The sequence below is a fragment of the Eleutherodactylus coqui genome, chromosome 1 (genome assembly GCF_035609145.1).
Source record: "Eleutherodactylus coqui strain aEleCoq1 chromosome 1, aEleCoq1.hap1, whole genome shotgun sequence".
Taxonomy (NCBI): domain Eukaryota; kingdom Metazoa; phylum Chordata; class Amphibia; order Anura; family Eleutherodactylidae; genus Eleutherodactylus; species Eleutherodactylus coqui.
This window is the reverse complement of record NC_089837.1, coordinates 112,441,159-112,466,106: the sequence shown is the minus strand read 5'-3', so window position 1 is coordinate 112,466,106 and position 24,948 is coordinate 112,441,159. Positions and strand designations below refer to the sequence as shown.

Here is a 24,948-nt window from a genome sequence, read left to right as displayed (position 1 = left end):
CGCAGACTAAAAAAACCATTGTTGGGCTGCCGCAGCATCACTCTGTTTAAACAGGCAGTCATTCATGCTGCCTGTTTACTGTGAAAGGAAGAGGGTGTGTGGAATGATCTCCGGCAAGATCCCCCTCCATTCATTGAGTGATGATCCTCCTGTGTATAAGCACAAGAGGGATCATCACTGGGACGGCTGTTGGACACTTCAGCACCCGATAATCATCCCGTGGAAAAGGGGCTTAAAGGGGTGGTCTCGCGAAACCAAGTGGGGTTATACACTTCCGTATGGCCATATTAATGCACTTTGTAATGTACATTGTGCATTAAATATGAGCCATACAGAAGTTATTCCACTTACCTGCTCCGTTGCTAGCGTCCTCGTCTCCATGGTTCCGTCTAAATTCGCTGGCAGCTTGCTTTTTTAGACGCGCTTGCGCAGTCCGGTCTTCTCCATTCAGCACGAGCCGCTTCAGTGTGCTCCCCGCTACAGCTCTTCTGCGCATGCGCAGACGAGCTGTCACTGCTCGGGAGCGCGCTGAAGCGGCCATTCTGCACCATCCTCTGTTAGAGGAAGGTGCAGAAACTGGAGCTGCCCAGCGGAGAAGACCAGCCCAGCCCAGCAGCCCCGAGAAGCCTCGGGGGGGGGGGGGGGGGGGGCTGCCGCTGCGCCGGGGGAGCTAGCGCTAGGCCGGGGGGGCTGTCGCTGCGATGGGGGGGGCTGTCGCTAGGCCGGGGGGGCTGTCGCTGCGCCGGGGGAGCTAGCGCTAGGCCGGGGGAGCTAGCGCTAGGCCGGGGGGGCTGTCGCTAGGCCGGGGCGGCTGTTGCTGCGATGGGGGGGGCTGTCGCTAGGCCGGGGGGGCTGTCGCTGCGCCGGGGGAGCTAGCGCTAGGCCGGGGGAGCTAGCGCTAGGCCGGGGGGGCTGTCGCTAGGCCGGGGCGGCTGTCGCTGCGATGGGGGAGCTAGCGCTAGGCCGGGGGAGCTAGCGCTAGGCCGGGGGAGCTAGCGCTAGGCCGGGGGGGCTGTCGCTAGGCCGGGGGAGCTAGCGCTAGGCCGGGGGAGCTAGCGCTAGGCCGGGGGGGCTGTCGCTAGGCCGGGGGGGCTGTCGCTAGGCCGGGGGAGCTAGCGCTAGGCCGGGGGAGCTAGCGCTAGGCCGGGGGGGCTGTCGCTAGGCCGGGGGAGCTAGCGCTAGGCCGGGGGAGCTAGCGCTAGGCCGGGGGGGCTAGCGCTAGGCCGGGGGGGCTGTCGCTGCGCCGGGGGAGCTAGCGCTAGGCCGGGGGGGCTGTCGCTGCGATGGGGGGGGGCTGTCGCTGCGCCGGGGGAGCTAGCGCTGGGGAGCCGGGGGCTAGCGCCGGTTACCTGCTGTCTGGTCGGCGGCTGCGGGGCGTCTGGTCGGCGGCTGCGATGCGTCCGGTTGCCATGGAGACACAGCTGGCGGCGTCTCGGGAGCGCGCACGTCGGGCTGCAGCGAGCGACTGGGAAAGAGCCGGCGGCCATCTTGAGGAAACTTTTATAACTTGCTGAAACGCTGGAACGGTAAGTACGAACCAGCTAGAAATGTCATTTACAGGGGGGCTTAGTTATGTATGCTTAATGGGGGGGACTGGGCAAAAAAAAAAATTAACTGCTTCCTCGAGACATCTCCTTTAAGTAGACATTTGCCCACCTGCCGTGTAATATCATGTAATAACAGTTAAAACATTCTGCAATTAGTAGCAGGGAAGTAGATGTCAAGCATTTACTTGTAGAATCGTTTTCTGCTACTTACCTTCATTGTCAGGGCTCATTATCACGGAGTATGAGATGTGCGGGAATAAGCTGGCCACATCTCTTGTTGTTTCGTGGATCCGAATGGTATTTCCTGTAAAGTGTATTCCATGCATGTCAACCTCTGTTCCTAGTCCCATCATATGCCAAATGACTGTGTCTCCTCTACACATATCTAGCCCAGGCTGATTTCCATACATGTATCCATTGATTGCTGTTTACAGGGCACAATATACAGAGACCCATTAGAAGAAGAAGCCAACAGATGTTGTGCTGGACAGTAGAATGGATTACATTACAAAAACTGAAACTGGGAATGAGGAATCTGCTCATATGGAAAACTGTGAAAGGTAAAAGCAATTATGTGTAAACTCATTGCCTTTTGTGGGTGAGCTGAGTGTTCTGTACTGGGACTAGTGAAGCCACTGTATCTTAACCTAGACCAGTGATGGCGAACCTTTTAGAGACCGAGTGCCCAAACTGTAACCCAAAACCCACTTATTTATAGCAAAGTGCCAACACAGAAATGTAACCTGAATACTAAGGCCGAGCGTGATGTTGGGCCGTGAAACTCAGCCTGATATCGCGCTTGTGCACATGCGATGTATCGGCAGAGACAAAGTATTTTTCTGTAAAAAGAAAAACTCCTCCCATCACTTCTGTGAAGTAGCAATCCTCCTGTGCGGCTTTCAACTGTGTTAGAGAATACCAAGTGTTTCCCATTGTTTTCAATGGGAAACCTTGCATCGTATTCATGTGCACATCACAGGCCGTGCAATATTTTTTTCTGTCCCATTGAAAACAATGGGTGATGCGTTCCGAGGTAACGCCCAAAGGTAGGACATACTGCGTTTTTTTTCTGCACCACGAAGCAATGCCGGAAAAAAGAAAAAAACATTGCTCATGTATATGACCCCATTCATAAGAATTCTTATGAGATTTGCACATCTCACAATACACAAATCTTGCGCAATTTTCACGGCCGTGTAAAAAAGGCTTAAGACAGCTTGAGGTATGCTGCCACATGCAGAGTGGCCTCAGTAGTATTAGTGTCCCCTATATCGGCCCCAGTAGTAATAGTGACCCTCCACAGTGGCCTCAGTAGTTTTAGTGTCCCCTATATCAGCCCCAGCAGTAATAGTGACCCCAACAATAGCCCCAATAGCGCTCCTCTGAGACCGATACATGATAGAACCTCCCCCTTCTTTTCAAAGCGCCGCTGCTCCTCAGCTTGATGCTGCTGAGGGACGGAAGTTTGTGCGCCCAGACGCCTCCTCACTCTCCTCTCCTGCATAACCAAGAAGAGGTCAGGGGAGGAGGAACCCGGGTGCACACACTGGCATCAGTATGTACACCCATAGCAGTGCTGCTGAGTGATTACCAGCCAGGGATCCGCAGTACCATGGCTGGTAATAACTTTCATAGTGACCCGATGTCCCAAAAGCGGGACAGACATCTTGAAAGTGGGCCAAAAAGCTGTCCGCTTAGGGACACTGGAAACTGCGGGACACAGGCGCCCAAAGCAGGACTGTCCTGCCAAAATTGGGATGTCTGGTCACATTATTCTAATAGTACTAGTAACAAATGGCATGCCATAGATTCGTCACCATTGACCTAGACGCTTACATGATAGATTGGTTGACTCCTTAGTGACGACCAATACGCTCTTTTACTGACCTCACTAATGGGCTTTAAACCTGCACATGCATCTTTTAAGGCAATGGCTGACTACTGACAATCAGGGTCCTCCTCTAACTGCCTGGAGCATGCCCCTCCTGCTCCAGTCACATTATATAACCAGTACCTCACCTGAATGAACCTGGCTGTGTGTATAAAACCAGTTCTAGAAGAGAAGATAGTTGTTTATTTGTGTAGATATGTGTAATGGTTTACGACACCTTTATATGAAGACATCGATGGACTCTTGATCCACTAAAACTTGAAGCATACTACTATATTCAGGCTGCCATTTTTCATACGTGATATGGATGTGAGTCCTGGCCTGACCGCGGGTCTCCTTACCGGAACTGCAATTATCATAGGAATGTATGATGGTCAGAGTTCGAGTCAGGAGAGTCGCGGTCGGGCCGGGACACACATCTGTCTTACAGAAGAAAAACAGCAGCCAAAATAGGTAGTGTGCTCTCGGCCAAAAGCAGGAAAGGAGAAGTCCAGAGAATATGTACTGCTACATCCACATGGGGTGAATAAATCCTTTGCGTATTTTCACCACAAATTCTGCCGCAATATCAGCATTTTTTTTGCTGCAGTTTTGCCAAGGATTTACCATATGCAGTGAGAAGGCGAAATCTGTGATGGAAATCCGCTCTGCGTGTCAGTATATGCACAGATATTTATTCCAAGTGTGTGGATGAGATTCTTTAACCCTTTCCAATCCACTGTCTGACGTCTAAAGACATTCTGATTGTAGGCTGTACAGCTCCGATGTCGGAAGACATCCGGCGGGCTATTCTCACTGTATATTACTGGCCGCTCTGTTGTCGGGGGCCTCTCCAGCATGTCCCATACCGCAGTACTGGCTCTAGCCAGAAGATGGCGCCATTGTAAAATGGCAGAAAGAGAAAGCCCCCTAGGAAACCCTGAATCCAAAATTGGATTGCTAAGGGTTAAATTCTCTTCCACTGCGCTGCTACTGTGATACGTTGTGGATTTTCCGCATGCAGATTCACACAGAAAATCGGCAGCATTTCCGCTGTGTGTAGGAATATCCCAACTGATTGGTTAGGTTGGTTTTTACATCTGCATCAGGGATTCCAATTTTCTGCTCCGTTTGGGGAGCAGGAAAGGGTAATCCATGTGGCCGAACAGTTCTGCCTCTGGACGGAACTGAACAGTGACAGATAAATCCCATTGACTATAATGGGGTTCATCCGCTTTCCGCCCAGCTACCTGGCTTTTGGACAGAAGAAAAAGAGCAGCTTGCAGCACTTTTTCTTGCAGTATTTTGAGGCAGATCTGTGACAGAACCTTCAGTCGGAGGTCCCGACGCAGATGTGAAACCGGCCTTAGAGAGATCAGGCTATATGAATGTTCAGTTTAGGTCCAAAAATTCAGCTGAGGCCTCTGGCACGCTACCTTATTGGGGCCATGTGCTGTCTGTGGATTATTACTGAACAGGGGCACTTGTACTGTGTTCAGTGCACTAAAAGTAGCACTCATTGTGTGAGGCCTACTGGGAGCACAAAAAGGGGGATACTATTAGGCCTCATGTTCATGGGGAAAATATATTTTAAAATCTGCAGCGGATCACCACCACGCGTGATCCGCATGTAAAGGAACAGGAATGCATTGACCACCCGTGATTATATAAATAGCCACAGATGGTATTTTAAAGTGATTTCAAAATTTTATGTGCGTGAAAAAAACGCGACATGCTCCATTTAAGTGCAGATCACGCGTGCTGGAGCTCATAGAGCTCATAGCTTAATTGATCTCCCGCATGAAAAAAAAAGGAATTTAAGTTCATCCGCACTGCATCCGCTGCGGAAATCCACGTTACATATCCGCGCAGGCCACATTTTTTCCATGGACAAGAGGCCTTACTGTGTGGTCCACCACAGGTGGCATTATTAATGTCTGGGATACTGTGGATGGGGAGAATATGTTGAGATTTGGAAAACAAAACCAGGTGGCTGTGAAATTGAGGAATCAAAGATATCTGTGTCAAATTCCAAAATTCCAGAGACAAGTTGTGACTAGGAGAAGTCATTATGATGTTCTGGGCCAGATAGAGAAGAAAAGAGAAAGCCCAAAGACACTAGTCAGAGACAATGTCACCTGTGATCACTGCCTATAACAGTGCTGTAATCGCTTTGCAGAGCACCTGTGTAGAGCTGATATCTACCACTATATGCTCACTGTATGGAGGGAGTAACAATGGTCCTTGAATAGTATTTGTTTTTTTCAGAAACACTATGGTGGTATCATGGGGTCCTGTTCTGGGGGTATTTTATGGCCCTCATATAGTGTTATTGATTCTTCTAGATATATTTATTCAGTGATAATATATTGATATTGATCACTATGTAGTGGTGTATGTAGTCACAATCTGGCGGTATTGTTTAACCCTCATATAATGTTATAGTGGTTATACTGATCTTTGTACAGGTCTTTATTTATTAACAGTATAGTGGAATTAGTCATTATGTGGTGGTTATATTTAATCAAGGTCTGGTTGTATTATTTGGCCCTTATGCTGTCTAGTAATGTGATCAGGGATATTGCATGCATGTGGGCTTCTTTTTTCTTCACTTTTATACAATGCAACAAAAAAGTTTTAACAGTGTAAATCTTCTTTAGTAAACTTTGTTAGCGTTTACTCTGTTATTTATTTAGACCCTCAAGTCTCGCCACAGTGTGATCTTTTGTATATGCGGTATAGCAATAAATTACTCCACTGCATCTAACACTTCAAATTTATCCTTTATGCTGAGAGCTGCATCTGCAATTACCAATCCTGTGGATAAGTCATCCATAGTATTTGCCCAGGAAAACCTCTTTAATGTATACCTCCAATCCTAACATGTTCTGTGCTTTGTACAAAGTTTGCTGGGATGAGCTATGCATGCCACATAGGCTTCTTCCCTCCTACCACCTTCACGACTTTAACTGGTCATTTGTGGATGCCTACCTACTTGAATTCGCCCCACTTGCTGCTGGTTTGCGCCCTTCGACCTGCCCTAGACTATACACATGGACGTTTTTTCACATGAACTCATGGTCTGCATGAAAAAACTCATGGCATGTCCTATTTATGTCCGTTTCATGAACAAGAAATCCAACATGCCAGTGCATGCCAATGTGCAGAGTCCATGTATAACAGGCAGCATACAGACAAGTGTCCATGTGCTATTCGATGCCAGTTGTGGAGTTGTGCCTAAGTCTCTCGGGCGCTATGCTCATTACAGCTCCCGTGGACCTGGCATAAAGTAGCCAAAAAATCTTCACTGTTTTAACCAGGTCTTGCTGCACATTACTTGATGAGAAGCAGATGTGCTGTGTCTGTGATGTGTGGGAATCAGGATGGATGTAGTAGAGCTGTGTGTGTTATGTGTGGGGATCATAATGGATGTGCCATTGTGCCACCAGAAACACTGGTAATATAATTTTCTAATAATTACTAATAACTTGACGAGAAGCAGGCTACACACCAAATGATAAAGCTTAATAACTCACAGTGCATCATATTGGTTTCCTGGAAATCAGGATCTTCCTTGTCCACAGTGTGAGGGCTTTTTGTGAAAAGCTGAATGTTCTCTTCCAGATACCAGCTCTTATTTTCATCAAAAACATTAGGCATTATGAAATAATTGTGAGCGATTCCTCTCTGCAACAATATAAACATATCTTTACAACCACATCTGATTAAAGTATGAAAGGTACGACACTGATAACTATACAACCAGAAGGGAATGAATTGTAGTGGGTTTTTTTCATTCCTCTTACTTGCTAAAATCATAGTAGCAGAACTTGAGGATGCGAATAAGTCTGTTATTGCATTCTTGACATGCTCCCATTCTAATGTGAATTCACACTGAGGCCTTAGTCACACAGGCGTTTTTTTGCCGCGATTTGCAGATCGCATGACGGATGCGCATCCGCAAATCGCGTGACCGGGGCCGAAAAATCGCCTGAAAAAACTGCTCCTAGCCGCGTTTCAATAGAAACAGGCCGGAGCTGTCCAGCACATTGAATTCAATGGAGCCGGCAATACAGCCGGCTCCATTGAAAGCAATGCGCTGTGGGCGATCTCACGATGAATTGTCAGGAAGGGATTAAATATATAAGCCCTTCCCTGCAATTCATCCAGAAATGTGTAAAAATAAAAAATATATATATACTCCACTTATCCCGGCAGACGGAGTTAAGCGCGGCCAGCCTGCAGTGGGTGTGAGTGGGTGTGAGTGAGAGCTGCCCCTGATTGGCTCAGCGCTGAGCCAATCAGAGGCAGCTCTCACTCACACCCATTCATGAATTCATGAATCTGTGATTTCTGTTCTATAATTTATCGGACGAGCGCATAAAAAGCTCTCATGTGTCCGATACCATTGCAAAGCAATGGTTTTATAAAATCGCCGGACACATGCGCATGCGCAAATCGCGCAAAAAAAACGCCCGTCTGACTAAGGCCTGAAAGTGATCCACGGAAAACTTGTTCAGTTAATTTAATTCTGTACTGTGGGTTCACCGGTCTAATTTCCATGCAGGAATCTCCAGTAGTGAAAGCGCCAGTGTCTCTAATAAAATGGTAATTCAGTGTATATAAATATGATTGTACTTATGTGTTGGCAAAAATCTGAAGTAGTGTTGAGTGACCCAAAACAGTAGAACCTTGTTTTGGGTCAAACTTTACTAAAAGTTTGGTTCAGCGCGAACCTAAACCTCGGGTGGTTCATGTCAGCCAAACCTGCTAAAAGAAGAAGAAAGAAACAGGAGAAGAATGAAACATAAGAAAAAGAAGAAGGAAAAATAAAGAACAAGGAAAAGGAAGGAAAAATAATCTTTTTCCTTTTTCTTATTCTTCCTTTCTTCTTCTTTTTCATTCCTCTTTTTGTTCCTTCTTTTTCATTCTTCCACTTTTTCCTTTTCACTTCCTTTTCCTTCCCCTTTTCCTTTTTTTTAGTTCTTTTCCTCCTTTTTCCCGAATTGTCCTTCTTCTTTTACTATTGTTTTCTTTTTCCTTCTTTCTTTCCACTTTTTCTTCATTAACCTTGCCTTACAACAGCTTAAAAGTACTTAATACACTCCTAGGTTACCTAAGAGATATACACAGGGCTTTTGTGGCTCTTATAAAGAATTATACATCAGTTTTAGGAGTATTGGTGAAGTTCCAGTTCAGTTTGAACCAATTTTGGGGGAACCAAACTTGTTTTCGCAATTTGTCGAACTGGCCGAACCAAACTTTTCAAAAGTTCACTCATGACTAATGTTAACCAAACAGCATACATAATGGCTTTGACAAATCATGGACTCCCTTTTATATATACATGCACTCAGTCTTTCATATTACTTACAGGTTGTCCCAGCTGGACAACCCTTTCTCAGAATGAAGCTGCCCTGGCAATGATCATCATGGGTCTGACTTTATCTAAAACCTATGGTCAGCTTATATATAGGGAAATGTAAAAAGAACCAAAAAAAGAGTTGTTCTTTTTAGAGACCCTCCAGCTCAGGCTCATTAGTATATAGACACAGACAGTAGAGTTGGAAGAACTCTACTAAATATCCTGGATGGTTATAACATGTAACATGACAATAAATTCTAATTTTAGATGATAAATTCTACTTTCTACTGTTCTAAAGCAGAACACAGTCACACACATTGTAAATATAATCAAGCTAACAAGTATACTATAATACAACATATGATATATGTACAAATAAATGAGAGAAAACCAGTACTAACCTGTGTGCCGTTAACTAACCACTTGCACACCAACAAAGAACCCACCAATCCAGAATTTGTGTCCCTGACTGCATCAACCGATGAGTAGTACAGCCATGGTAAGCAGTTTGTGTCATGCATAGTTGACTCCATATTGTAGGGTACATCCCACTCATATGTGAATGTGTCTCCAGGGGCCACATGGGAAGCCTGCGACTCTGTATTTGGATACACAGTTTTAATAATTGCCAGAGAAATAACACAAATCAGAAAATTTAACTTCTAGTTTTCATTTTTTATTAATAATTTGTGCTTGGGGAACAATATATTTTCTGTGCTCTGTAAGGGTAGATATTAAGGCCTGGGATCATGCTGATATGCACACTCACTACCTGCATCCTTCACTGCCATTGAAGGCACATTAAGCCGATTAATTTCAATTAATGACATTCAAACATACAGAAGGGGCACTTAATATTCTAATGTTCTTTCAATCACAATTATTAATGAGGCAGTCAAATATTTTTGGAATGAAAATATATGTGATATTAAATACTTTTATAAAAAGACAAAACTGCTATTGAGGTAATACCTTTATTGGCTAACGAGAAAAGTTCTATTTGCAAGCTTTCAAGACAAAGAAGACCCTTCATCAGGCACTTAACAAATGAAGATTTAAGAGAAACGTACAACATTTAAAAAATGTTACACCAAGACATTGGGTGATACATCATTGGGATGAAACTAAGGTTTGTGTTATGAATGGACAAGCAATAAAGTGGTGACTTCGGTGTTCACGGATCTGGAGTCAGTCTGATGCTGGTCTGAAGTGTCCAAGTAGTAAGTCATAAATCCAGATATTAGATTAAGTGCTTGTATTAATGACTGTAAAATACAGCTTGAATTCCCAGATTCTTCTCCATTTCATTCTCACCTTTCAGTATTGACACCTTTTAAGGGAGTGAATTCTCAGTGCTCCATTTGTTTGCATGACTGATGAAGGGACTTTTGAAAGCTTGCATACTTACACTACCGATCAAAAGTATTAGAACACTAACATTTTTCCAGTTTTTACTGACATTTACACATTTGTACATTTGAGACGAAAGCAAAAAACAAATAAACAAGTTAAGATGAATAAAAAAATCTGGATTAACTTTGTTTCAATTTAAATCTAGATTTTTGACTCTTCAGAGTAGCCACTTCTAGCTGATATAACAGCTTTACACAATCAAGGTGTTCTTTCCACAATTGCATTCGCATATTGTTCAGAAATGTCTTCCCAATATTGTTGCAGAAGTTCCCATAAATGTGCTGCACTTGTAGGTTGCTTTGCTTTCGCCCTACTGTTTAATTTATACCAAATTAATGGGATTTAAGTCTAGAGACTATTCAGACCATTTAATTCTTGTCTCTTACGTAGTTCTGACATAACCTCGAAGTATGTTTTGGGTCATTGTCTTGCTGTAATACGAGTCCCTGACCAGCTAGGCATACATCGGAGAGTACTACATGACATATCAAAATGCTATAGTAGCCAATTTTGTCCAGTGTGACGGTCACATTGTACAAGATGTCAATTTCGGATGTAGTAAAAGAGCCCCAGACCATCACACTTCCTCCTCCATGTTTAACAGTTGGTGTCACACTCAGGAACAATCTTTTTACCTGCTCGACAGCATACAAAAACCCTGCGTGATGTACCAAAGATGTCAAATATTGATTCATCAGTCCATAAGACCTTCTTTCGCACCTCAGTAGTCCACTGGAGGTGCTGCTTGGCCCAGGCAAGTCTATTTTTTAGTTTGCCTGTAAAACCTGCAGATAGAAGTCTTCTCTTCACAGTTGAAATGGAAACTTGGTTATTTTTTGCTGCATTAAGCTTGAAGATTTTGTGCTGTGAGGCGCCAATCACACAAACTGTTGACTCTCAAAAACTTGTCATCTGATTCTGTAGTGGCCTTTGGTCTGCCAGACCTCTTCCTGTCAGAGTTTCCTACTGTTTGTAAGTGCCTTTTGATGCTGTAGGAAAATGTACTGACTGCCACCTTGGCTTTCTTGGCAATTTCTCTGTAAGGCCTTAGTCAGACGTTTTTTCGCGCGATTCGCGCATGCGATTTGTGCATATATAGAACCAATGGTTCGCTATGGTATCGGTCACATGTCCGCTTTTTATGCGGATATGCGAAAAATTATAGGACACGACGATTCGCAGATCGCGCCTATCTGCGTTCTGCGTTTTATGTGCGCACCAAAATCATTTTTTTCGCCGGTCAGTCTAAGTTTCATGCGCATTTTGATGCGCACGGCGATTTTTCTCCGGTCAGACGGGCGTTTTGCTGCGACGATTAACGCAGCGAGGTGCAGATTTTTCCCGCGATTTTTCGCCGCTGGTCACGCGATTTGCGCATGCGCATGCAACATGCGATGCGCAAATCGCGCAAAAAAACGCCCGTCTGACTAAGGCCTAAGGGCTTATTCACACGTCCGTATATCGGCAGGGTTTTCACGCCTGGCCAATACACAGTGTCCCTTTCTGCAGGGGGAGGAGGCGGGCCGGGCCGGGAGCAGTGCACTGAGCTCCCACCCCCTCTCCGCCCCTTGCCAATGTTCGCAATGGGAGGGCAGGGGCGGAGCTAAGTTGCACCCCGCCCCCTCCCATTGCAAATAGTGACGAGGGACTGAGAGAGGGCGGAGAGGGGGTGGGAGCTCAGTGCACTACTCCCAGCCTGGCCCGCTTCCTTCCCCTGCAGAAAGGGAAACTGTAAACCCAGTCGATATACGGACGTGTGAATAAGCCCTAAGACAGACATGCACTTGTAATGGTTATAATTTTTGTCTGTCTTTTTTGGTTAATTGCCTTTTTCTTGCCATTAATATAGCAATGTGCTCTGTCCTGAAAAGCAAAACTGTCCAACCCCTGCCCTAGAGAGTATTGTAACGCAGTCTGTTTCAACACCGGTTATATAGAATCAGAGGGTTTGAAAGTAATCTACAAAAGTTGAGACACCTGTAGGAATAGTTTGCATCCAGTTTCAAACAATAATTTGCTTTCTGTGCTGCAGAACTGCTGCCCTTGTTGTGTTCCCTGAAAAAATCTCTTTGGTAAAAAATTAAAATTCAGAATATTATTGAGTTTTAGGTTAAAATTTCACAATATTTTTTATGTTTTTAACTTACTTTTTAACTTTTCACGTTATTTGCTGGACTTAAACTGTGTTAATGTCAAAAATAACTGGAAAAATTTGAACAGTACTGTAATATTTCCGGTTAGTCAATAAAGGTGTCACCTCTATAATACTTTTGTCTTTTTTATATAAGAGTTTTTAACATCAGCAGCATAAAATGATAATACACTATTTTTCTGTACATCTGAATGAAAATATAAAACTGAAGAAAATAAGCGAAGCAGTGTTTTAGAATATTGAGATGATCCAAGTGTGATAGTAACTATTCTAGTCTCTAATCCTACTGGGAGGAATTCCAATAACAACTTGGTTTTCCATATTTTGGACCCACTCCTGGTTTTGGCTCAGAAAAAAAATGAGCATAAAAACTGTTGTGTGAAAGCACCCTAAGGGTTCACTAACATGAGCGTATGTGGCATGCGTAGTTTTTACAAGCGTAATATGCGGTGCTAAAAGCCCATTGATTTCTATTGGGCCACTAACTCCTGCACTTTTTTCATGTGCATACGTACACACCATTATAGGCTATGGGGATTTAATATACATAGCAAATACACACATGCATATTTGCTGTGTACTACGTATTACGCATGTAAAGAATACGCGAGTAATACGTGGGCCACATACGCCCATGTGAGTGAGCCCTGATATTAAGGTGGCTTGAATATGGCAGGACAGGAGCTGCTCTCATAAAGCCAATCACTCTATGACTGCCATTTGCCCTAGTAGGGCATATAGACAGGGGTTGTAGTCAAAAGACAAGCCCTTCAACATATCTTGCATAGATGTTACATAAAAGAACATATAGAAAGTAGTGAAATAATTTGTAAACAATGACAATATTTTTGTAGCTACTATAAGACCTTCATTAAAATACATGCTACAAATTTTTAATAGCTCACAAAATATAAAAGTGTAGGAAGCAGAAATTTGCTTTACATAACCAATATTTACAGATCTTATTTTTACCTTCGGCAATGTCACCCGTCCCATAGAGCGCTCCTTCCATGTCTTTTGAATAGCTCACCCCATGAGCTTGGATGCTGTATGGACGGCTTGCATTGTTTTTAAATGTGACTCTGATGTGATCTCCTACTTTTGCTAAAAGGACTGGCCCTAATAAATAAGACATGGAAATGAATAGATGTGATCCTATATAACTGAATACACTATTGTTAATGAGTGGTATGTCTATTTTATGTCACACATTTGCTAAGGAGTGGATTCAAGTGTAGTAAGACAGTAAAAAGCAGTGGTAGCTGGGGCCCCACTTACCTGCTGGGCCCCTGTGCAACTGCTATAGCTGAGAAACGTAAATTGATTCTGTCTATGGTTTTGTCCATGCAAAACTGCTGACAGATCAACGTAGGGATTAGCAGGGAGGCATCATACCTTTATTTAAGATGTCAGCAACAAAATATGTATGAGAGCAGTCCACAAGGATATTCAGCGTCCCCCGGGACGACCTATTGTATCTGGGAGGGGGTTTGTTTTCAACAATGTGTCTCGGTTTCTAGACAGAGTACTCAGACAGCATGCCACAGAGGCTAGGTCCTATATCAAGGACACCTCGGATTTTTTATGCAAATTAGAGTCAATTTCTATCAATGAGGACGCCATTTTGGCGTCGTTTGACGTCTCGTCATTGTATACTATCATAAAACACGACATTGGCATAGCTGCTGTGGGACACTTTTTGTCTGGATCAACTCTGTCTGCAGACTGCGTGAATTTGGTTCTGACATTATTAATGTTGGTTCTGTCCAATAACTTCTTTTTGTACCAGGATCGGTTCTACCGGCAGTTACAAGGAACCGCGATGGGGTCCAATATGGCCCCATCTTACGCTAATTTATTCATGCGCCATATGGAGGAGACGTGTCTCTGTACCTCCCCATCCTGGGCCTTTGCCCAGGTATGGTGGAGGTACATCGACGACGTCTTCGTCATATGGAACGGTTCGCTTCAGTAGTTAAATACTTTTCATACTGAATTGAACAACTTTCTGCCAGAGCTCAAATTCACCCTGTCTGCATCAGATACGTCCATACAATTTTTGGACGTCTTGATTATCAAACAAGGCACTTGTTTGAAGACTGATTTATACACCAAGCCTACCGATCGCAACAACTTACTGCATTATTCGAGTTGCCACCCGCCGGCCATGATTAAATCTTTACCATGGAGCCAGATGCTCCGAGTCCGGCGGGTGGTAAACGATGAGTATTTTGATGTACGGCTTGAAACAATGTATAATAAGTTTGCCTCTAGAGGCTATCCACAAGATTTATTGTGTGAACAGATGAACAAAATCAAACAAGTGGAACGTGCTTCTGTCCTTAAACCTGCCACCACTACAAGTGTGGCTACAAAACGGATACCATTTGTTTCCACTTTTGGATCACATAGTCATGAGATCCGACACATCTTAAGAAAACATTGGCACATTCTTTCGAGGTGCCACCCCGAGATTGCAGAATTTACTTGTCCACCCATGATGGCATATAAACGGGCACAAAATTTAAAAGATCGTCTGGTCCATATATCTTCTGCTCTTCCTCTGGGTTCTATACAGAGAACACTAGCCCCTGTCAGAAATGGTAACTTTCCGTGTCTCGGATGTGCAGCCTGTCATAACATGGCCAAAGGGGACAGCTTTGTACATCCGAGATCCGGGAAACGGTTTTATATACGTGGCTGGTATAGTTGTTGGTCAGCATTTGTCGTATATCTGATTAGCTGTCCGTGCGGCCTCCAATATGTGGGTCAAACCACTACGGAGGTTCGCAAACGGATAGCTAACAATAAGAGCAACATCAGGACCAAGAAACGTGATCTTCCCATCCCTAAGCACTTTGAGGACCATAATCACTCCATCAGTCAGTTGCAGTTTAAGGTCATTGACTCAGTGGATAGGGATATAAGAGGCGGCGACAGAGAACGAAAATTGAAATTGTTGGAAGCGAAATGGATCTTCAAGTTGGATGCGCTGGCCCCTAGTGGCTTAAATGTGGAGTATAATCCGTTACTATACTTCAAATAATGTGTATTAAGAAATCTAGTGATGTTTTGTTACTTGATTCGTACATTGTTTTTAAGTCATATTTTAATTAAGTGTTTTTTTCTCTTTTGTTTTCAGATCGCATTGGGTGACGCAGCTATTATTTACGCATTCTACATCTGTGCCTTGTGCCATATAAATTGTTTAAATAAAGTTATGATTGTTGCATATTGAATCATGTTTGTGTGTCACACTTATTGCAACTGGTTTAGGCTGCACCACTGTGTAGATATCAACTATTTATAGCCTGCCTGTGTTGAAGAACACTTGGTGGTTAGCCTATTATAATAAGAATTTGATTGCGCATTAGCACTACATTATATTGAATATTATTGATTAGTGTTGTCGGTAGAGGAGATGAGTCTCAGTATAAAAACATCGTTGCTGTTCCATACTAATGAGTAACACTACTTTGTAATCAAATGAACATAACTATATCGTTGTGCAAATCTCTGTTTAGTGATGAATGGATTATACTCCTTGACAGTAAAAATGTTGCTCTAGGGCACCTTGATTGTACTAATGGAGAATTTTGATTATGCAGGGACTGCGCGGTGGAGGGAGCACTGTATTCATTCATTCGGGTGCTCCGCGATCCTGCGCATGCGCAATAGACTATGAGTGTATTTAGCTTTTTCTTATAGTAGGGGCTCTGTGGCCGTGGCGATGTGCTGCAGACATCGGAATCTTGCGCATGCGCTGTAAATGCTAATAGACGGCTGGTGGTGACGACACTCGGCAGAAGGCTCTGCTGATCTCGCGAGAACTTCATTGTTAATCTAGGAAGTGATCCACGTCAGAGATATGCGACTACACTGGCGGCAGCCTGAACACAGCGCTGGGTATGACACTTTTAAACATTTGATTTTATTATGTATGCTGCACCTGGCTATGATGGACTGATTCACCCAATGAAGTTTGATCTGTTTTAATTGTAATGTGTTTTGTTGTTTATGATTGATGTAGGTGGAGCTATGGGTGCTATTTAATGTTGGAGTCTGTGTATGTCATTTAGAACTTGATAAACACCCTCGGATGGAGGATTGAAACGTTGTGTGGGCACAATAAAGATTTGATCTTTTACTTAACCCCCGGAGTGCTGCTCTCATACATATTTTGTTGCTGAATTTGCGATCCAGGATCTCTGATGAGCGTGCACCATCTGGTGAGGATTGTCTTCCCTGCATATTTAAGGTGAAGTGTGTGCTGTGATCTATTTCGCTATATTTATTTAAGATGTCAGTAGACATATAAGTGCGGAATTCAACTTTTAATTGTTGGCATGCGCCCTGCTAGGGAAGGACCTCTTCTGCTGGTGCTTTCCGTCTCTGTCCGATCTGATGCACTACAGAAATAACAACTCTAGCATCTAATCAGGAGACCACTACAGATGCCAATCACTGCTGTAGCACATTTCATTAGACAGAGAAGGAAAGTACCGGAGGAGGACATCTTGTCTGCCGAGCACAGCTCCGAATCAAACTTCATGTATCTAGTGACAGAATCACTGTTGTGTGTAAATGTGCCCATCTTTCACTTTTCTGCCAAACGATGAATTTTAGTTCTGCATGAAATCCGTCATTCAGCAGAACAGCTGGTATGAAGGGCTGTATGCTGTGTTCTGCCCAGGGAGCGCTGATTACATTGTCTCAGCTGTCAGCCCCATGGCAGATTAAAGGGGATGTATTCAGCGAACAGCGGGTGGTCTGTTTTCTGAATACAGCTCCCGGCATCTCACACGCTGCTAATTAGTACTAAAAGGCATTAGTACCAAGTAGTAGTCTTATGCAAAATGATCACTCAAAAGCCATCTTTGGAGTGATCATCTTTATGTCGGAAAGCAACCTAAAGGCCCATTTACACAGAGCGATGATCACTCAAAAATCGCTAAAAACCGATCGTTTGCATGATAATCGTTGCGTCTAAACGCGCGGCCATCGTGTACTTTTCATGCACTGCTAGCTTATAGTCAAATTCAGTCCAACCTAAAAATCATTGTTCAGCCTTATCAGCAGTTCTCCGCGGGTAGTGCTGATTGCATTGTTTCCTGTTGGAGAACAAAGGATCTGAGAGCAGATAATAGCCCTCGGGCTATTAACTGCATTGAGCTGAGCTTGATTTGCACACTTAATTGCTCTTAAGTAGCTGAGTAGCTACTTAATAGTTTATGCAAAATGATCGCTCAAAGCTGTCACTCAATCTTTGAGCAATTATTGCTCCATGTTAGTGGGCCTGAAGGCCTCTTTCACACATGTTCTGGGTTTCTTTTATGGGTTTCCATTTTTCAGCTCTGTTATGGGAGCAAAAAAATGGAAACCATGCCCGAACACCAGGAACTGAATGGTGCTGAATGGACCCCATTATACCACTATATGGTTCTACCAGATTGCATTATGCTGTCTGTCGTTTTCCCGGATGATAAAAAAAATGCAGCATGCTGCATTGCTTCATCCAGGCTTTCATGCCTGATCTGTACCAGCGGCTTGAGTGCAGATGTGACTGTAGCTTAATATGTTGAATCACTTACTATTAGAAATATTTGTGACATTATTATGTTATACTAATAAAGTAATGATCTGGGAGGAATTACCTAGCAGTCCAAGATGTTCCTCCTCGTTGGATCTTTCCTTCTTCTTTGTGAAAGTATTATCTGTGTATTCCACATAAACTGCCTTCTTATATGAACCTCCAATTCTGTTTTCACTTTGCTCAAAAAATGTTGCTGATTCACTAAAAAATTAGAAGGCAATGTTTTCATTTTATGTGACGATAGAATAATGCTCTCATCTGCTACAAAACATCTACTACATTTATAGCACAATTGATCAGGAGAGGTCAGTATTAAACTTACCATTATCTATCAGTAACAATCCATTGATTTTACTCAATTCTGCAGTGCTGTACAGAGTGTCATCCCTCACAGTCCTCTAAATGCCAAATTAACCTCTCAATATATTGTTTGCTAACTTAGCCTGTCCTCTACCAGCTCTGCCACCGACACGTCCCCTACCCATTGCTTTCTTCATATTTCCTATATAATTATTTTTTTTATTACATTTTTTGGTTCACCTTGTAGTGTAGTTATGTAACTTATCAGCTAATTTTGCAGTTTACAGAAAACCAACGGCTAGCTGTGTAAGGCCTGCAAATAATTCATAGTGAGCAGATTGACGATATTGAACAACGTCTGAGGCCACTGGCATGCACTGTGTGTATTTGCTGTTTCCCTGTTGGGGTTTCTTTCTGTTTTATGTGAACAAAAAAAACCCACTGTCAACTAAATACACTGCAATCTCTGGGAGGCACGATATGTGAGAATGGGAGGCCACAGAGTATAGCTTACATCTTTGTGAGCTGTTCTTGTTTGGTGCAGCATTATTGAATTCCTCAAACCCCACTGCTAGCTGCATAAGGTCTACAACTAATTCGTAGTGGTCGGACTGGCGACTTTGAATGATATCTGAGGCCACAGACAAAGAACTGCAATATTCGCCAAGCCTAAGCGTAGATTCTTTGCCTGCTTTGCTGCTATATACGTTGACAGCAGCAGAAATCTACTCTTTCCCAATGTACAGAACGTTTTTCATATAGGCATATAAACACGATGCAGCTTCTTTCTCTGCTCCCTCAAATAGAACTCAGTTTAAGTTCCCTGCTGGTATACAAGCTTTCATATCCAGCAGCAGTATATACTCTGTAAAATATCTGTCCCTATTTACAACGTGTTATATATAGGCATATAAATGTGATGCAGCGTCTCTATCCCGTGCTCAACTGTAAAATGGCCGCTAGTTACACTGTACCTGTGTTAAATATAGCTAGGTCATGTGATGCAGGCATCCAATGAAACTGCTACCTATATGCAATTTGAAGGACACATTGGTCACATCATCAAGGCGCCCTGGCTGCTAATTGGCTGGACGTTAACCTCTGCAGCAAGCATTACAGGAAATTTGATTTTCCCACAATTTTCGCCAAAAATCGGTTTGGACTTTTGCAAAAATCAGGATGATTTTATAGCCGGGTATTTAAGACCAGCAGCACTACTTATCAGTACAAAGAAACAGTGTTAGCCACTGAACCACCATGCTGTACATCTGTTATCACTCATGAGTTCTACGATTCATAGAATGCTAACATTGCATACATAGTTGCTAAAAAGCCACACCTAGATTTTGGGCTGCAAATCATACACAACTTTGCCATCATACACTGCAATGCAAGTTGTGTGCGACTGTGACTCAATTTAACTGTTTTGTGACAGCCAAATCACTACTCAAAAGGCTCACCCAACAGCAAATTGTGGACAGGTTCTTCAGATTTTTGGGTTGGGCAGCTTGTCTGAGATTTGATGTTGTGTGTCCAAAGTTGCTGTGTAGCCTACCCTTTCACATATGGTGGAAATATCTACTAGGTCTTACATTTGGATTTTCATGTGGATTTGCTGCAGAATTGCTGGGGATTTGCAAAGCACAAAATCCAAAGTGTGAAAGTGGAAAGCATATGACTATAGCTATTTGTTTCAAATCTAAGCAGAAAAAAAAAACATTGCAAAATGTATTTACATGCGGTATATCACAAGAATCTTGCTAGGATTGTATGTAACCAGTATGACAAGTCTTTTGCTAGAGTTGTCAATTAAAGGAACTATCCCCAGGATAGGTAATCAATAGATAATTGTCTGGGGTCCGCTGCTTGGGACCCCGGCCAATCAGCTGACTGGGCGCCTGCTGCGAACACCACAACATAAAGGGGTACAGAGTGGAAGCTGCTGCTCCAACTCCTATGTAGTGGCCAGTGCTTGTAAATGAAGATGTAGCTCGCAATAAAAATAAATGACAGCTGTGCCTGCAATTACAAGAGTCGGCCACTACTTAGCGGTCGGAACCTTCTGCTTCCACGGCAACTTCTGTGTATTGCAGCGCTAACAGTGGTCACCTAATTGACTGGGGTCTGATGCTCGGGACCACAGCAAATCAAATATTGATGACCTATCCTAGGGATAGATCTTCAGTAGTATTTGTGTGGAAAAGTCCATTAACACAGGGGTAGAGATGAGCGAGCACCCAAATGCTCGGGGCCTTGTTATTCGAGTCGAGCTTTTCGTAAAATTCGAGAGCTCTACTCAAGTAACGAACCCCATTGACTACAATGGGAGACTCAAGCATTTTTGTATGTGGGCCGCCAGGTGCCGAGCTTTTTTTTTTTGGGTTCGTGTGTGTTCTCTCTCTCTCTTCCCTCCCAAAAAACTAACACGTCACAGCAGGGATGGGCCAAAAACTGGGGAGGGGCTGAACACGGCGTGATGCTCGCTCGAGCAGCGAGCACCATCGTGTATGCTAGTACTTGAACGAGCATCAGGCTGGGAAGAGTACGTTCGCTCAACTCTACACAGGGGCATACTACTACAACTGATTTCCTTCATCCAGGCGACAATTCAGCTTTCTGCCTTAGTCTTGTGTGTAAATACCATGCTCAAGGCAGAGTAGCCTGTTGGTGCACCCCTGGCACCCAACATTTGCCCTTCAGGTCCTCTTTAGCTACACATTTGAATTACCAAGACTTTTTTTTTTACCTCTCAGGATTATCTAACTTTTGTCCTGTGAACTGATTGACAGATGTTGGACCATAGTTCCAGATTATTTCTTCAGCAGCGATAAAATAATGTCTCACATTTGACCTCCATTGATGCCTATAACTTTTTGTGCAGTTTTTCACTTCGAAAATTGCCTGCATACCACCTGTAAAACAAATATTACTGGTTAGAAAGCTAAAATACTAAATTCTTATTTCATAGGTAAGTCATATGAACAAAAGTTTGATCATCTGCTAATGATCCAAATGACTGACCTTCTAAATGGTCATTAACTTGACAGCTGAGGAGCCATTTCCCAGGGTTTCTGGTCTCCATTATACCTTGGGTCATTGTTGCTGGAAAGAGACTAATAGTATCAACTCGGTACCTCTGCTGTGTTAACACCTGACCATGGAAATATGCTGAATGGATATCTACTTCATTCCCCATACCAAACATATACCACTTGACCTTTGTTTTCTCACACATGGAGAGGCCTGGGAGGTTCCCGTACATGTATCCATTGATAGCTGTAACACAAGAAGAAATAGAGTAAGTAGACCGCAGAAACAACAACTTTTCATACAATGCTCACAAAGCCTTTTCTTTAAAGAGATCATTTTTAACTTTTCTTATGGTATGAAAAGTTATGTTTTAAAAAAAGTTATACTCACCGATTTAATCCACCGCTGCCCGGGTTCTCCCTGCTGGGCTTTGGTTGCATGACTGCAGTGGTGATGTGAATAGAGCAGTGGCTACATATGTGTGCCATCACTCCATTCCCTATAGGGACTCAGGGACTACCACTTTTGTGATGTCCAGGGGTCCCAGTGGTTGGACCCTCAGTGATCACATATTTATCACCTATGCTGTGGATGGGGAATAAATGTATTTAGTAAAAAAAAAACTTTACACATTCTGCTTTCTGAACATTTCTGTACTAGTAAATATGTGTGTTCCAGAGCATCTTTTCTTATATCTTTGTGTTGTGCTCTTCCTCTGTTATTTCTCCTGTAATTTTCCTAATAAATTGATGAATTGTGGTAACTAGTTGGGGGCTGACAATATCAGACTGTGTAAGGACACACCCCACTGACAAGGAGAATGGTAACACCCAGTTGTCAATATATTCATACATTTCTAGGAGAAATAACAGAAGAAAAACACAACTCAGCGGTATGAGATAAGATGCTTTATAAATATTTCATTGCAAATTCAATTCTTAGTGACAGACATGTCAGAAAAGCTGACACTTCTTCTATAAAGGGAACCTGTCAGAAACTTCATGTTGCCTTTCTCTGAGAGCGCCATGCAGTAGTGACAGACATGCAGTGTAACTAAGCTTCCAGATGACTTTTCGGAATTAGCTGCCATGTGTACATGAGAATAACAGTATTTCTGGCCATTATATGACTTGTATCCTGCATTTACAGTGATCCCTCGTCTATAGCGGGGGTTACATTCCAGAGACCCCCGCGATACGTGAAAATCCGCAAAGTAGTGGCGCTATATTTACGCAAATGAATCTGTCAGGTGAACTGTCAAACAATTGCAAAAGTGAACAAACAGACCGATGCTACGATCAGTGAGCCAATCAGCGCCCAGGATACAGAACACATTCCATCAGCCAATAGTGTGCCGTGTATAATCTCGCATTTGCAAGCGCTAGTGGTGGATTGTGTACCTCAAAATTCCGCGATATAGCGAAAAACTAAGCAAAAACAGAATTATATGTGGTGTATCTAAAATCCGCGATGCACTGAAGCCGCAATCATTGAACCGCAATATAGTGAGGAATCACTGTACTAGCTGTTTTCCAATACACAGGTTCTATTTCTACTTCTTATTTTCCCCTCAGCTAGTGGGTAAAATCTAGCTGTTGTGATGGCTTCATACACAGAGAGCAGGATCTGTTTTACCTTCCCTCTCTGTAGCACATCCCCAAAAGCACCAATAACATGGAGCACATTATACAGCAGTACTGAGCAGTGTATAGTTGCAATTAAAATGATTCAACCCCCATTGCAAGCGAGGTTTAATTGCCAAATGTACTAAGATTCAGCAGTTTGAAAAATAAATAAATAAAGCAAGCAAGAACAATTTAAATAGCTCAACATAACATAACAACTGATTTCTTCAAATTGAACGCAAAATGCCACTTTTAATGACTACTGATGTCTTAGAATTATCCAACATTCCTCTTGAATAGAGTCCCCCATAAGAGCACACACTGCAGTCTAAGGTCAGCTGCACACAAATGGATTTGCATTGCGGAATCCATGGTTGGCATCCGCACCAGGGTTCCACAGCAAGTACGGTTCATAGCATGCTATGGAAAATCGCTGCTTACTGCACACTTGCGGAAACGAATAGTGATTTCCGCGAGCGGAGGAAAAATCACAACATGATCTATTTTTGTGCAAAGCCATCTGTCTGACCCACGCCCATCTGCAATTGACATTGTGGATATGTCGCAGGTACCCGCATCATTGCCTAGTGATAGTGCGGGAAAAACAAACATTACCTACTATATTAATAAAATTACATCTGTACTGTGCATCTCCGACGACGAGCCGTCTGGACCATTCGCAATAGAGATGAAAACGAAAGAAGACAGGTATGCGAGGACTTCAGCCACGGTCAGGGCCGGATTGTGCTGCGGGCTCCCACATGTGGACTCTGACCCGGTCGTGTGCAGGTGGTCTTAGTCCTGATTTCAGCAGCTGATTTCTAGTTCTGGTCATAAATTAGCTGAAAAGAACTAGCAGAAGAGGAGCGAAAAGTGCTAAAAACTAAACTTGGCAGTCCAGCCTCACTGACAGATCTCCTATTGAAACTTAGGGTACCTTTATTTGGGGACAACTGTTGGGCACTTAAGTGCTTGGCAGCCATCCCAATGACTAACGCTCCTGGGCTTTCACACAGGAGCAAAAGTCATTTAGTGAATGGAGGCAGGGCACACCAGAGATCTCTTCTGTCTGTCTGCTTCCATTCGCTGTAAACAGGCAGATGCTCAATGATGAATGACTGCCTGTTTATACTGAGTGAGGCACTCACTAGTCGCTTCATTTCAGTGTCTTATGAGCAATTTCTTGCTCAGTATCCTGTTGGGTACCGCGATCAAAAGCTCTCATTTAAGTGATTTTTCAGCCAATACTTGCCCTGTGTAAAAATACCACTAGACTGCAGTTTCTATATACAGTGATATGTAGAATTTGCAGAGGACAAATGGCGCAAAATATTTAATTAAATCCTAATGCAAAAAAGATTGTCAGCCCAAAATGCATGCATTTAAGTGAAAATATATGCACCCAAATGTGTCTATAGCCTTTATGAATGATACAATAGAGTACATAAAACATACTAGACTCACAGTGCATTTTATTGCTTTCTTGAAAGTCTTCATCTTCTTTATCAACAGAGCCAGGATCACTACAATAAGTATTAATATTTTCATCCAGATACCAACTAAGATTTTCATCTATCACAGAGAACATGAGGATGAACTCATCATACTGTTTTTCCTCTACTCCTTCTATTTTACCTGTAAACAGATAGTAGAAAAACAATGACATATTGTTACTATCATATTAAGTATTGCCATTCTTTTGTTTGAAAATTAAAATAGTCACACATTGTGCCCGAGCCTATTGTTGGGCATCTATCAGGATGCATACAATTGATGAAGGCTTTTGATGACATTTGTCACCCATAGGGATCCATTGTGAAAAAAAAGAAGATGCATATAACATAGTATACTTTTTTGTGATGACCCTCTGTATAGGAAAGTGTAGTCTGCTGTGCTTTTGTACACAGCTAAAATGGTATGCTGATTGCCACGTCTCCTTTATACATGAACTACAAATGGGACTCGCGGACAGACCTAAACCAATGACTGACACACACCCAAAACACTCACCAACATACCTGCATGCATAAACAGAAGGAATAGATATGGTATG

At 43.1% G+C, this 24,948-nt stretch overlaps 1 protein-coding gene across 1 annotated transcript in view; it reads right to left on the bottom strand.

The window, feature by feature from the left end:
* CP (ceruloplasmin) overlaps positions 1 to 24,948 on the bottom strand; it is a 46,268-nt gene that overhangs the window by 13,266 nt on the left and 8,054 nt on the right. The window contains exons 4-11 of the mRNA XM_066599168.1: positions 24,360 to 24,530; positions 21,262 to 21,516; positions 20,987 to 21,152; positions 18,002 to 18,141; positions 13,320 to 13,466; positions 9,184 to 9,380; positions 6,954 to 7,104; positions 1,759 to 1,971 (exon numbers count right to left, since the gene is read on the bottom strand). Coding sequence (XP_066455265.1) covers positions 1,759 to 1,971; positions 6,954 to 7,104; positions 9,184 to 9,380; positions 13,320 to 13,466; positions 18,002 to 18,141; positions 20,987 to 21,152; positions 21,262 to 21,516; positions 24,360 to 24,530 — 1,440 coding nt within the window. The remainder of the gene's footprint in view (positions 1 to 1,758; positions 1,972 to 6,953; positions 7,105 to 9,183; positions 9,381 to 13,319; positions 13,467 to 18,001; positions 18,142 to 20,986; positions 21,153 to 21,261; positions 21,517 to 24,359; positions 24,531 to 24,948) is intronic.